Source organism: Vitis riparia, chromosome 2 (assembly GCF_004353265.1).
Source record: "Vitis riparia cultivar Riparia Gloire de Montpellier isolate 1030 chromosome 2, EGFV_Vit.rip_1.0, whole genome shotgun sequence".
Taxonomy (NCBI): Eukaryota; Viridiplantae; Streptophyta; class Magnoliopsida; order Vitales; family Vitaceae; genus Vitis; species Vitis riparia.
The window spans coordinates 4276459-4289634 of NC_048432.1; the positions used below are offsets into that span (position 1 = coordinate 4276459).

At 32.7% G+C, this 13176-nt stretch overlaps 1 protein-coding gene across 7 annotated transcripts in view; it reads left to right on the plus strand.

Moving 5' to 3' along the window:
* Positions 1–9971, plus strand: part of LOC117906102 (probable ubiquitin-like-specific protease 2A) — a 29222-nt gene extending 19251 nt beyond the window's left edge. For 5 of the 7 annotated variants that reach the window (XR_004649770.1, XR_004649768.1, XR_004649773.1 and 2 more), the window contains 2 exons: positions 6054–6195; positions 9382–9971. Coding sequence is in view for 1 of the 7 variants with exons in the window: in XM_034819069.1 (XP_034674960.1) it covers positions 9382–9386 (5 nt within the window). In the remaining 6 variants the exon portion in view is untranslated. Of the gene's footprint in view, positions 1–6053; positions 6196–8637; positions 8705–9381 lie in introns of those variants that run through there. The other 2 variants (XR_004649769.1, XM_034819069.1) reach the window with 2 other exon arrangements.
* Positions 9972–13176: the final 3205 nt, after the last annotated feature.

Here is a 13176-nt window from a genome sequence, read left to right on the forward strand (position 1 = left end):
CGAGACACGAGTATGTTTCCCAAGCTGATAGGACTCACACGCAAGCGACGACAAAGATGAAAAACTAGGGACCATTTTCTGGAACTTGGATAGACTAGGGTGGCCCAGGCGACTGTGGATGAAAAGGAGAGTATCAGTGGAAATGCAAACTGCAGGAGTTGAAGGCGCAGTGAGGTGATAGAGGCCTTGAGACTCACATCCTATGCCAATTGTCTTCCTCGTACTCCGGTCCTGCAAGGTCACAAATTTATCAGAGAAAGTGATAGAACAGTTAAGAGTGTGAGTTATTTTGCTGATGGAAATAAGATTAAAAGGACACTCAGGGGCATAAAGGACAGAATGGAGAGGTAAGGAAGGGAGAGGATGAGCGAAACCAAAACCTTTAGCCATAGTTTGGGAACTATTAGCTAAAGTAACAGTAGGTAAGGAAGAGGTAGTAATAGAAGAGAAAAGATCCTTATTACCAAATATGTGATCAGAAGCGCTAGAATCTAGAATCCAAGGTCCAAAAGAAGATGTGTGGGTAAGACAAGCAGAAGCATTACCAGTCTGGGCAACAGAAGCAACAGAAGTTGACTTGGTGGCCTGATAACAGAGATAGTCATCATACTCACTATCAGTGAGGGAAATACCCTGAGATGTGGAGGAATTGGGAGATTGAGGCGACTGAGGATCAGATGACTGGCCACGTGGGCAGTGCGGGGAAGCCGCCCATGTAATTGATAACACCGATCATGAGTGTGGCCAAGCTTATTGCAATAGGAGCAATGAGGATGTTGGCCTCTACCTCGGTTACCACTGCATCCTCCTCGAGAGCTAGTTTGAGAAACTAACATAGAAGAATCTGAAGTGTTATTAGATGACAAAGTCTGAGTGGAGGAGATACGGAGGAGGCGAGCAAACACATCATCCAAGGATGGAATGGAGGAACTGCCAAGAATCCAATCGCGGACGGTCTCGAGATCTGGACGGAGGCCAATAAGCATAAGAACCATGAAGAACTTGTCAATCTGTGTTCATTGATCCCCAACATCAGTAGTAAGAGGCATCATGGTCAAGAATTCCTCCTTAAGAGGCAATCTGGCCAATATAAGTAGATAAATCCATGTCTTGTTGTCTGACATTGACAATAGATGAAGCCACCTTATAAAGACGTTGGATATCATTCGTGTATAGCCCTTTCGCCTAATTCCAAAATTTAAAGCATGTTTTGTAGGCCCGAAGATGAAGCAGAATCTTAGGATCAATTGATTGCCATAACACACTACATAATTGTGCATCTATCTTCCTCCAATGTACTCTGTCAACCTCATGGATATTCGCTTCCTGCGTAACAAGGTGATCCTCACAACCTTGACCCATAAACCAAAGCTCCACAGACGCAGACCAGGACAAATAATTTTCACTCCCAATCAATTTCTCCGAAGTAATCATAGGAGATCCAGATATTACAAACGAAAAAGTGAAACTTTTAGTAGCCATATCTACTTATCTGGTGAATGAAATACGTTTGGATCGAAGAGAGCCCTCATATGGCTTATCGTGAACTTCCTAAGACACGTGCAGGGCTTGGGGTGGAGAGGAAGTCACCGGAGGTTGCCGAAAAGGCGGTTTAGAGGGCCAACGGAGACAAAAAAAACCCAAAAAAATGCACTTCTAGGGCTCAGATGACACAAGCGCAGATGGAGGGTGGCTCGACGGCGTCAGGCGAGGCTGGAGGTGGAAGCGTGTGGCCAGAAAGTGACCCACGTGCCCTCACGCGCCGACGCGTGAGATTTAGGCCGTCGGAAAAGAGACGCGCGTGGCTAGGATTCTTTCTCCGGTGCTTTGAGAAAAGTTGAAGATCTCCTTCTTGCGCACCTGATGGTATGGTCGGTGTCGGAAAAGGACTTCGCCGGAAAAGTCGTTGGAAAAGGTCACCGGAAAAGTCGCTAGCGGTGAGGGTTTTCTGACGACGGCGAGGGTTTTTTTACGGCGATACGGTTGATAGGAAGCTTTAGGAGATGGGAAGGGTGACCGGAATGAAACACGGTCACTGAAAGATTTCCCAGAATGGATTCACGGATAAATCAGAAATAATTAGGGTTTTTTTCTTCCTAGGCTCTGATACCATGTGAAAAGAGAGAGAGAGAGAAAAGGGAGAATCCCTAATTATTGTTATTGAAAAACTGTAAAGAATACACATTGGACTTGGGTATATATATACATGTTAGTGGGATCCACAATACAATAAGGAAAGAAAAGGAAAAGGAAAAGTAAATAACCTAAATAACTATACACTATCTAACAGTTGGTTTGTTTTTTTTTGCACACGAGTCAGTGCCTATGCGATTAATTTATTTCCATTTTTGTTGTTTTTGTTTTTCTTTTCTGTTTCAATTCCTTTGAAAAGCTGAATAGTGAAAGAGTGAAGATTCCTGGTCCCCAAATAACATATTCTATATGACTTATCACTTTTTATTTTTTATTTTTGGATTAAAAGGATTTTTATTTTTTTTATAATTTATTTGCTTTACTTATTTTCTTATTACCTTTAGTAGAAATTTGGCTAACCCAAATTTTATTTAACTTAAAAAGTAAACTTTCATGCCTTAAACTTGAGATGTTGTAAGCCTTGATGTTTGTTTATCTTTGGCTCTTTTAGAGTTAAAAAGATGATAATAACTAGCTACTCTTTTATTTTTTATTTTTTTTTATAGATAAAGATCCAATGTAAGGGGATAATAATAACTCACTACTTAAGGGTAATTATTTAATGTTAAGATTATTATTATTATTATTATTATTATTCATCTAGATTGAACGAGACTATAGAAAGTACAATTTTGTGATATTGCATAGATTTTAGGGTAATTAAAAATAGCAAATCTAACCTTCCATTTTTAATAGCCTAAAAAATAACCAATTTCAGACAAAAAAAATGCCCTTTTAACCCATTTTCCCTTCAACCCACCCCTTATTCTGCACACCCATTTCTTATCCTTCAACCCAATTTATTACCCTTTAGGAAAGAAAACACTAAGCATGTCTATCCATTCCAAGAAAATGGGAAGCCAACATGAGAGCGAGAAATCAACATGAGGGAAAATGTAGAGTAAGTTTCATTTTGTCCTTCCATTTCAATTTCTCCAAACTCTGAAAATGAACTTTCTTGCAATTCAGGATATTAGAATGAAAAGAAACCCTAAGTGCCTTATATATCAATTCCCTTTATTTTTGGAAAATCAAACCTTTTTTTATTTATTTATCTTATTGATATTATGAGTTGACTCAGTTTATGAAAATGGAGGAAGAAGAAGATTCATTGATGAAGAAAATACCAAACTGAAGAAGTATAAAAGCCTAGCAAAAAAAAAGGAAGTGAGAGAAAATGATGTTATGAAAACCCTTCATTCTCAAAGAAAAATGAGAATGAATTACCTGAATTGATAAACATTAATTTTCTACTTGAAATTTTGGATTTTTATTTTTTTTATGAATTTATTTTTCATGAATTGATAATGTAATTGAATAAAACTTTTATAGAATTAAAGTTGTAATTTTTCGTTGTAAGTTCATACTCCAAGGTCTGAAGCAATATTTCAATGATAAGAAAAAATTGAACTTAACTACTATTAAGTTCATTTTCAATAGGTTTTAAATTGCTTTGGTTTTGTTTGAATTTTTTTAATGAAGTTATTTATTATGAATTGATAATGTAATTGAATAAAATTTATGGAATTATTTAATCTAAATATTTAAAATTTTAGTTTAAATATGTTAAATACTTGATGTTTTATAGACATCTTTATTTTCTAATATCTCTATTTTTTCAATCTTTCATGATATTTTTTGATATTTTGGTCAATAAAAATTAAAAATTGAAACTAAAGTTGTAATTTTTCTCTATAAGGACATAGTCTGAAGTCCAAAATAATATATCAATGATAAGAAAAAACTAAACTTAACTATTATCTAGTTTACTGTCAACAAGTTTAGGTTTTAAGTTGCTTTGGTTTTGTTTCAAGGGGCATTAGAATATTCTCTACATTTTTATTTTTAGATATAACTTAGTTAAATTTAACAACCTCAATTGCATTAGTGTTATTAACAACATCCTCATGAAATATGCTATCTTGTAGAAAATTAGCATCTACCATGACATCCTTGAATAATACGAAAAGAAAATTTATGTTAAGAAGTACTACAAAATGATGGATTAAATATAGTTGAATTGATATTTTAATTTTTTTTTTATTACCTTGTAGATTGACATTCCTCCTCCACCGTCTTTTATAACTTAAATACCTAAAGAGGAGTATTTTCTTAGAAAAATTGCATGCTTATCTCACTTGATAGCCCTTGAAAATATTAAGAAGAAATTGACTTAGCCATAATTGGAGATGTTTTAAAAGTCACATTTTAGTCACTTTTTACTCCTACCCAAACTCAAATTTTCAACCCAAATTATCCACAAATTGTTGTTACATCAATGCGAAACCAAAAAGGATAATGAAATGTGGATTTCATTAAAGTCAAAGAGCTTAAGATTTAGTAAAGATGAGTTTGTATTGATTATAGGCTTGAGTTTTGGTCTTATTCTAGAATGTGACAAAAAAATCATTATGAATAAGGGATACATACTTTAAGGAAGAAAATAAGATGTGTAATGATAAGTTGGAGAAAGTTTTCCTTTCTTTAAGAGAGTTGAAAAAAAAAATGAATGAATCTGAAGATGAAGATGTGGTAATGTTAACACTTTTGTACTTTCAAGACCATATTTTATTCGGGCAAGAAAGGAAAAATTTGGAGACTTCAACAAATAATCCATGAAGGGAGATCTATTATGAGAGGATGGCTTTTGGGTTGCAAAGGACTGTGGAGAACTGGGTATCCAAATACCAAAATAAGAAGAAAGCAAAGGGAAAAACAATAGAGAGGCATATAGTCTTGTTCAATTTGCATATGCCTTCTAGGTTTGGGCATATGAGGTTATTCTACTCATTTAATTGAAATGTACTACTCAAATCTCCGAGAGCTACCCTCAAATATTAAATTGGAGTGTAACTAGTGCTTTAAGGTTTACTGAGGTTGAAAATATCTTTTTATGGTCTAATTTAAGTAATTCTTTACCTTTAAATTTTAGTAATGCAATTCTATACATTGTTACTGATAATTAAAGTTTATTTGAATTTTGTATCTATCTTTTCATTCACTCTTAATACCCACCTTAGAGGAGCATCAACAAGGTTATTGTAAGCGTTTGGATACATGAGCATTAACCGATAGGTTGCACCAATCAATTGTCTCATAATATGCCAAGAAGATGACTTAGGACATGAAAAAGACTCGTATAAAACTACAACATATGTTGTCATTTTTGCTAGTGTAATGGTAGAAGAAGCAACAAATAATGTATGTGCGCCATCAATGGGTGTAACTTAACCTAAACTTAGCTATCATAAATAATGCATGTTTGTTTTTTTATGGACTTTATTATAATACAAGATGTTCACTCCATAATTAACATGTGGAACCTGAACTTAAAAAGTGTTAAGTTCATTATAAATAAACTTATAGGAAGTTAAGTCCACGGGTATCATAAAAAACCTAAATTTAACAAGTGTCTTATTTGAAAGTGAACAAATTTGTCATAGTATTTAGGTTTTTTTTAATGTTGTAAGTGTTAAATTCTTATTTTATTTATGTGTATTATGTCTAGAAATTATGAATGAAGTTTGTGACATTAACACAAAGCTCAAAGTTAAATTTTAGTTATCTAAAGAAGGAAATTGAGGGACTCAACTTGAAGATGAATGAATTGAAACAAAATTTCTTAAATGTTAGTGACAAATTAATTATATTTATATTTTCTAATACTTCAATGTTTAGATATTAATGTGTTTTCTCATATTGTTATTATTGGATGATGTATGCAACTTTAGTTAAGAGTTCAAATGAGATATATGTTATGCATGAAACTAGATTCACAATATCTAGTACAAAGGAAAATGATAGTAATGTGGGCTTTGATTTTCAAAATGAAAAATTTGAGGATGTTACAACTGATGAAGTGGATAGGAACGACGTTGACATAGAAGATTGTGGACACCTTCAACTTACACAAAAACCCATGATGAAGAGTTGAAGGATGACTACTCCCATGATGATCCAATTATTGATATTGCCAAGCTATTTGGACCCCAACTATGCTAGGTGAGTTTTTAGTATATGTCATACCTTACCATCTATCTCCTACAATTTTTAAGTGGACACATAGGATTAAAAAATCTTGTGTCTTGAGCAAATTTTTATAGATCCCATAAAAAGAAAGAAGGTATTAAAAGAGATTGCAAAACCATTATCTTTAGGGATAACCAATTAAAAGGGATAAAATTCCCTCAATATTGCAAAACTAACCCCCTATTTATTTAAGTCTCAAAAATGACCCAACTCGGACAAAAATACCCCTTAGTTATCTCTTTAGCCCATTTTCCCTCCAACTCCAAATTTCCCCTATGTTGTGTCCCTTTCTTACCCTGCAAACCCATTTGTTCTATTTGTTAACTTGCAAGAAAGAAATCACGAAGGACTTTTCCATTCATTGCAAGAGAACAAAAAGACAACACAACACAAGGAAAAAACAGAAAATAAGTTTCATTGTTCTTTCTTTAATTTTAGTTTTTCGAATTGTACAATAAACCTTCATCCATGAAATGAGAAGAAACCCTAAGTGTCTTATTTTGGTTCATTTTTATTTATTTTTAAATCAAACCCTATTTTTCATCTTTTTGATATTGTGTGTTGATTCAGTTTATGAAAATGGTGGAAAAAGAAAATTTGCTGATGAAAAATACGAAATGGAAGAGGTATAAAATTTTGGGAAAAAAGGGAAGTGAAACAAAGCAAGGTTTTGAAACATTGTCATCGTCATCAGAAAATGAAAAGAAATCAACTAATTCAGTAAGCATTAATTTTCTACTTGAAATTTTGGTTTTTTTTAAAAAATTTTTTTTTTTATTCCTTGTAATCGATTATCCTCTTTTTTTTTTTTTAATGAATTTATACTTCATGAATTGATAATCTAATTGAATAAAACTTTTATGGAATTGAAGTTGAAAATTTTCTTAGTGAGGTTATAGTCCAAGGTTTAAAACAATATTTGAATGATTAGAAAAAACTAAACTTAACTACTATCAAGTTCACCATCAAAATATTTTGAAAATTTTTGTAATGAAGTTATTTGTTATGAATTTGTAACGTATTTGAATATAATTTTTATGAAATTATTTTATCAAAATATTTAGAATTTTGATTTAAATATATATGTTAAGAAAAAACTGAGCTTAACTGCTATCAAGTTCATTGTCAGCAGGTTCCATTTCAAAATGGTTTGGTTTTGTTTCAAATTTCAATAAACATTAGAATAATGTTTGCATTTTTTTTTGCTGCAACTTAGTAAAATATAATAGCTTAAATTGCATTAATAAAATAATATCTTTAGAATATTAGCATTTGACATGACATCCTTAAATAATATGAAAATAAAGTCTATGTTAAGAAGTAATACAAAATGATGGATTTAACATAGTTGGATAAGTTTGGTAATATAATTTTACTCAATTTATATTGATATTTTTACAATTTGTTATTATCTTGCATATTAACATTCCTTTTCCTTTCCTATTTTTTATATCTAAAATACCTAAAGATGAGTTTTTTCTTGGAAAAATTGCATGTTTGTCTCACTTGGGAGCCATTGAAAATATTAAGAAGAAATTGACTAAACCACAATTGCAGATGTTTAGAATTACTTTTTCCCAAACTTAGATTTTCAACCCAAATTGTTCATCAATTGTTGTTACGTCATTGTGAAACCAAAAAAGACAATGAAATATGAATTTTATTAAAGTCAAAGGGCTTAAGATTTAGTAAAAAAGAGTTTGCATTGATTATAGGCTTGAGTTTTTGTCATATTCCAAAATGTGACCAAAAATCATTACTAATAAGGGACACACACTTTAAAGGAGAAAACAAGGTGCGTAATGATGCGTTGGAGAAAGTTTTTCTTTCTTTAGGAGAGGTAAAAAAAAAAGAATAAGAAAAAAAAAAAAAAGAATTTGAAGATGAAGAGGTGATAAAGTTGGCACTTTTGTATTTTTTAGAGCATGTTTTATTTGGGAAGGAAGGGAAAAATTTAATGGATATGGAATGGGTTGCTTTAATTGATAATTTGGAGGCTTTTAACAAGTATCCATGTGAAGGGAGGGGGGAGGGGTGGGGGGATTTGTTATGAGAGGACACTATTTAGTTTGTAAAGAGCTTTGGAGAACCAGGTATCCCAATACCAAGATAAAAATAAAGCAAAGGAAGAAGCTACAGTTGAAGTATATAGTCTTGTTAGATTTCCATATGCTTTCCAAGTTTGGGCATATGAGGTTATTCCACTTGTTGGATTGAAATATGTCACTCATGTATCCAAGAGCTATCCTTGAATATTAAATTGGAGTGGAACTAGTGCTCCAAAGTTTAGTGAGGTTGAAAAGGTCTTTCTAGAGCCTAATGTAAGTAATTCTTTACCTTTAAATTAAAAAAATGCAATTATAAATATTATTGTATTATTGTTTGTTAATATTATATTTGATTTGGATTTTGTAGTTAATTTTTCATTCGCTCCTAACACCCACTTTAGAGCAGCAACAACAAGACTATTGCAAGCATGTAGATAAACAAGGAGCTTCAGCATAAATGTTGCACCAATCAAATGCCTCACAAGAAGCCAAGAAGGATGACTTAAGGCATGAAAAAAGCTCATTTGACACTGCTACATATGTTGCTGCAGCTACTGCTGTAGTGACATAAGAAACAACAAATGATGCAATTGCTTCATAAATAGATTGAACTTAACTTAAACTTAGTCATCATAAATAATGCATGCATGTTCCTTTTTTTGTACTTTATTTAATACAAGATGTTCACTCCATAATTAACATGTGGAACCTGACCTTAACTAGTGTTAAGTTCATTATAAATAAACTTATAGGAAGTCAAATCTGCAGGGATCATGAAAAAACCTAAATTTAACAAGTGTGTTATTTCAAAGTGAACAAACTTGTCATAATATATATATATAAGTTGTAAGTATTAAGTTTTTATTTCATTTATGTGCAATATGTGCAGAAATTATGGATAGAGTTTGTGAAATTCAGACAAAGCTCAGAGTTAAATTTCAGTCATCTAAAGAAAGAAATTGAATGACTCAACTTGAAGATGGATGAATTGAAACAAATTTTATTAGAAGTTAGTGACATGTTTACTATGCTTATATTTTCTAATACTTCAATGTTTTGACACTTGTCTTTTCTCATATTTATTTTTATTGGGTGGTGTATGAAATTTTAGGTTAAGAGTTCGAATGAGGAACATGTTATGCATGACACTAGATTTACAAAATCTAGTACAAAGGAAAAGGACAACAATATGGGCTTTGATTTCCAGACTGGAATTTTTGAGGATGTTATAAATGATGAAGTGGAGAGGAATGACATTCCCATGAATGTGACCATTGGCATGGAAGCTTCTAGAAACCTTCAGCTTGTAGAAAAACATGTGACTAAAAAGTTGAAAGATGATTACTCTAATGATGATCCAATTATTGATATTGCCAAGTTGTTTGGTACCCCAACTATGTCGAGCAAGTTTTCAGTAAATGTCATACCTTACCATCTATTTTATACTATTTTCAAGCGAAGACGTGAGATTAAAAAATCTCATATCTTGTAGCACTCTTTTATAGACCCCACTAAGAGGAAGAAAGTAAGAAAAAAGATTGAGGAACCATTAACTTTATTTGATCCTTTGCCTCCAACCTCTAAAGAAACATTAGAGTCCTTTCAAAAGTGGATGAGTGATGACCAAGGGTGAGTTGTATACATCCATACTTGTAAATTTGTGTTCTTCACAAGTTATAAAATTACTAATGTTTTTTTCTACTTTGATGTCAAAGGTCCACAATTGACATTGACTACATGCATATAGATAAAAAATGGTTTCGATCATTGTCTAATCATGGTTCATGGCTAGTTGACACGGTTTGTAAATGATGCATTTTATTTTTATTTATTATTATGTTCAGTTTACAACCAAATAATATAACTAATTTACTTTATTGTAATTGTTAGCACATTGATGTTGCCTTCTCCTCATATTTTTTCCCAAAAGTTTACCACAGTGGATACTATGTTTTGGGTATATGTAGTTTGAATTTTAGTTATCTTTTTTTAATTTTTTGTAATAATGAATCTTATGATCTTGGTTATTTATTTATATATGTTAACTTTATTCTATATAGCAAAATGCTCGAGCAAGATGGATTAAGCATGACAAGAAATGAAACCAATTCAAATTAGTAGAGAATGACATTCTTATTGATTATGCCAATGGTTCGCAACCTCTTTATTTTGTCAAATGGCTTGATGTTGACATTGTGTATGTATATGACTCATTGATGGGCATTAATAATAATGCAAGATTGCAAGTTGCCATTAAACCATTAGCTAAATTGTTGCCACATATATTGAATGTCATAGCATATTATGGGTTTCATGGTGACACAAAAGTTAACTATCAGAAATGGGAAATTGAACGACTGCAAGATATTCTTCAACAAGAACATGAGTAAGTGATCTTAAATTTACTTTCGTATCTTATACACTTAATCCTTAATAATAGCTCTAACATTGATTATTTGTGTACCATGTAGTGGTGATTGTGGCATGTTTGTTATCAAATATGTTGAATACTTAATGCACAACCATCCATTGAAGCCATTAACAAGTGCTCGAATGGACTGGTTAAAGGAAAATATGGCAACAAAGTTATTTTATATGAAATACCTGCCTATGTAATGAATTCATATTGATATTTCACATTTTGATAATGTAGTTGGATGATTTGTTATATGTAATTGGATGGCTTGATATATGTAGTTAGACATTTTGATAAATATAGTTGGATAACTTGATATATATATACTTGGATATTTTGATGAATGTAGTTTGATAGTCATGTATACAATTGACCTTTTAAACTAAACTTGATCGTTGTCAAGTTATTTTGTATACAAACTTGAAGGTAGTTAAGTCCACAGTTTTAATTGAACACTTGAACTTAACTACTATCAAGTTAAATGTGAACAAACTTGAAATATATTAAGTTGAAGTCTATTCCAGAATAACATATGTAATTTGGGCTTAACAGGTATTAAGTTGATCTTGTATAGACTCATAGGAAGTTGTGTCTACAGTTGCCATTTTAACTTGAACCTAACTATTGTCAATTTATTTTATTAACAAACTTGAAGGTAGTTAAGTCCACAGTTTTTAGACAAAACTTGAACTTAATTATTGTCAAGTTGTTTTATGTACAAACTTGAAGGTAGTTAAGTCTACAGTCTTCAGACAAAACCTGAACTTAACTATTGTCAAATTCCTTATCAATAAACGTGAGGATAGTTGAGTCCATAGTTTGAGAATAAACATGCAATTTTCATTCATACTTTATACATAACTCATCATAATATATATGTACAAAAGTAAAAAATATATCAATTTCTATGGGTATGCAAAAAAGGGGGATCATTATTACAATATTCATCTATGTGCTTATCCTATCACCTTATACAAAAAAGTAACTAACATTTCCATTCACACGGGTACAAAAAAAAACAAAAAAGCTCATTATTACAATTTTCATTCCATGTAAGTTCATAGAGTGCCAAAGCTATCATGATATCAAGGGATTGGTCATTTGCATGTTTTTCGATTATGCCCATATTAACCACATTGACTACAATGAGATGTGCGCTTACCCTCTCCACCAGAAGGAATTCTTACTTTCCTTGGTCTTCCTATTAGACGTCTTGTTTTAGGTTGTAACACAACTTTGTTACGAATGTGATCAGGTATTACCCAATCTATTTCATTTCCAGTTGGATAAATACACTCTGAACATGAAGATAACAATGCTTTAGTAGTAAAATACTAGTATCTCATGCAATCTCACAATCTCTTGTACATACAACTTAGCCAAAGAGTTCATGAAATCAGTAGTCTTCATGGCTAGAAAATGAGTTGACTTAGTAAGATGGTCCACAATCACCCAAACTCCATTTTTCTTGCTTCTAGTTCTAGGCAACCCTATCACAAAGTCCATAGTGATATGATCTCACTTCCACTCAGGTATAGGTAAAGGTTGCAACAACCTTACAAGCCTCTGGTGTTCAGCCTTCACTTGCTGACAAATTTGAAAGTTGGCTACAAATTGAGCAATATCTCTCTTCATCCCACTCCACCAGAACTGTCTCTTTAAGTCTTGATACATCTTGGCATTCCCAGGATGGATGGTATACTTTGCCCTATGAGCATCTGCTAGAAGTTCATTTCTCAACTCCACATCTCTTAGCACACACAATTTCCCTTTAAACCTCACACTCCCATCTACATGCATAAACCAATTTTCATCTACTTCACCTTCTACCAACTAGGCTTTAACCTTTTCTAAAAACTGATCATGAACTTGGGCCTCCACTGTTCTTTAGATAAACATTGGTCTAGCCGATATAATGTACAAGCATGGACCCTATCCTTCCCAACTAAGACATAGCTCAAAATCCTCAATAACTGCATGCATCTCAAACTCTCTCAACTCTAAGCTAGACAACTGGCCATAACTCTTCCTACTCAAGGCACCTGCTACAACATTCGCCTTTTCAGGATGGTAATGAAGAGCAAAATCATAATCTTCTAATGTCTCCAGCCATCTCCTTTTCCTAGAGTTCAAATCCTTGAGTGAAAATGTATTTCAAACTTTTATGATCAGAGTACACCTCAAACTTCTCTCCATACAAATAGTGTCTCCAAGTCTTAAGGACAAACACCACTGCTGCACGCTCTAATTCATGTGTTGGATAATTCCGCTCATACTGCTTTAATTGTCTTGAGGCATAAGCTTCCACTTTGCCTTGTTGCATTAACACACACCCTAGCCCCACTATAGAAGCATCACAATAAACCGTAAACAACTCTCCACTAATAGGAGTAGTTAACACTAGGGCTGTCACGCCCCAAGACCCACTCCAAGGGCGTGACGGTCATTTCACACCTCAAACCCGAAGGCTTAAAGTATAATCTGACCCAA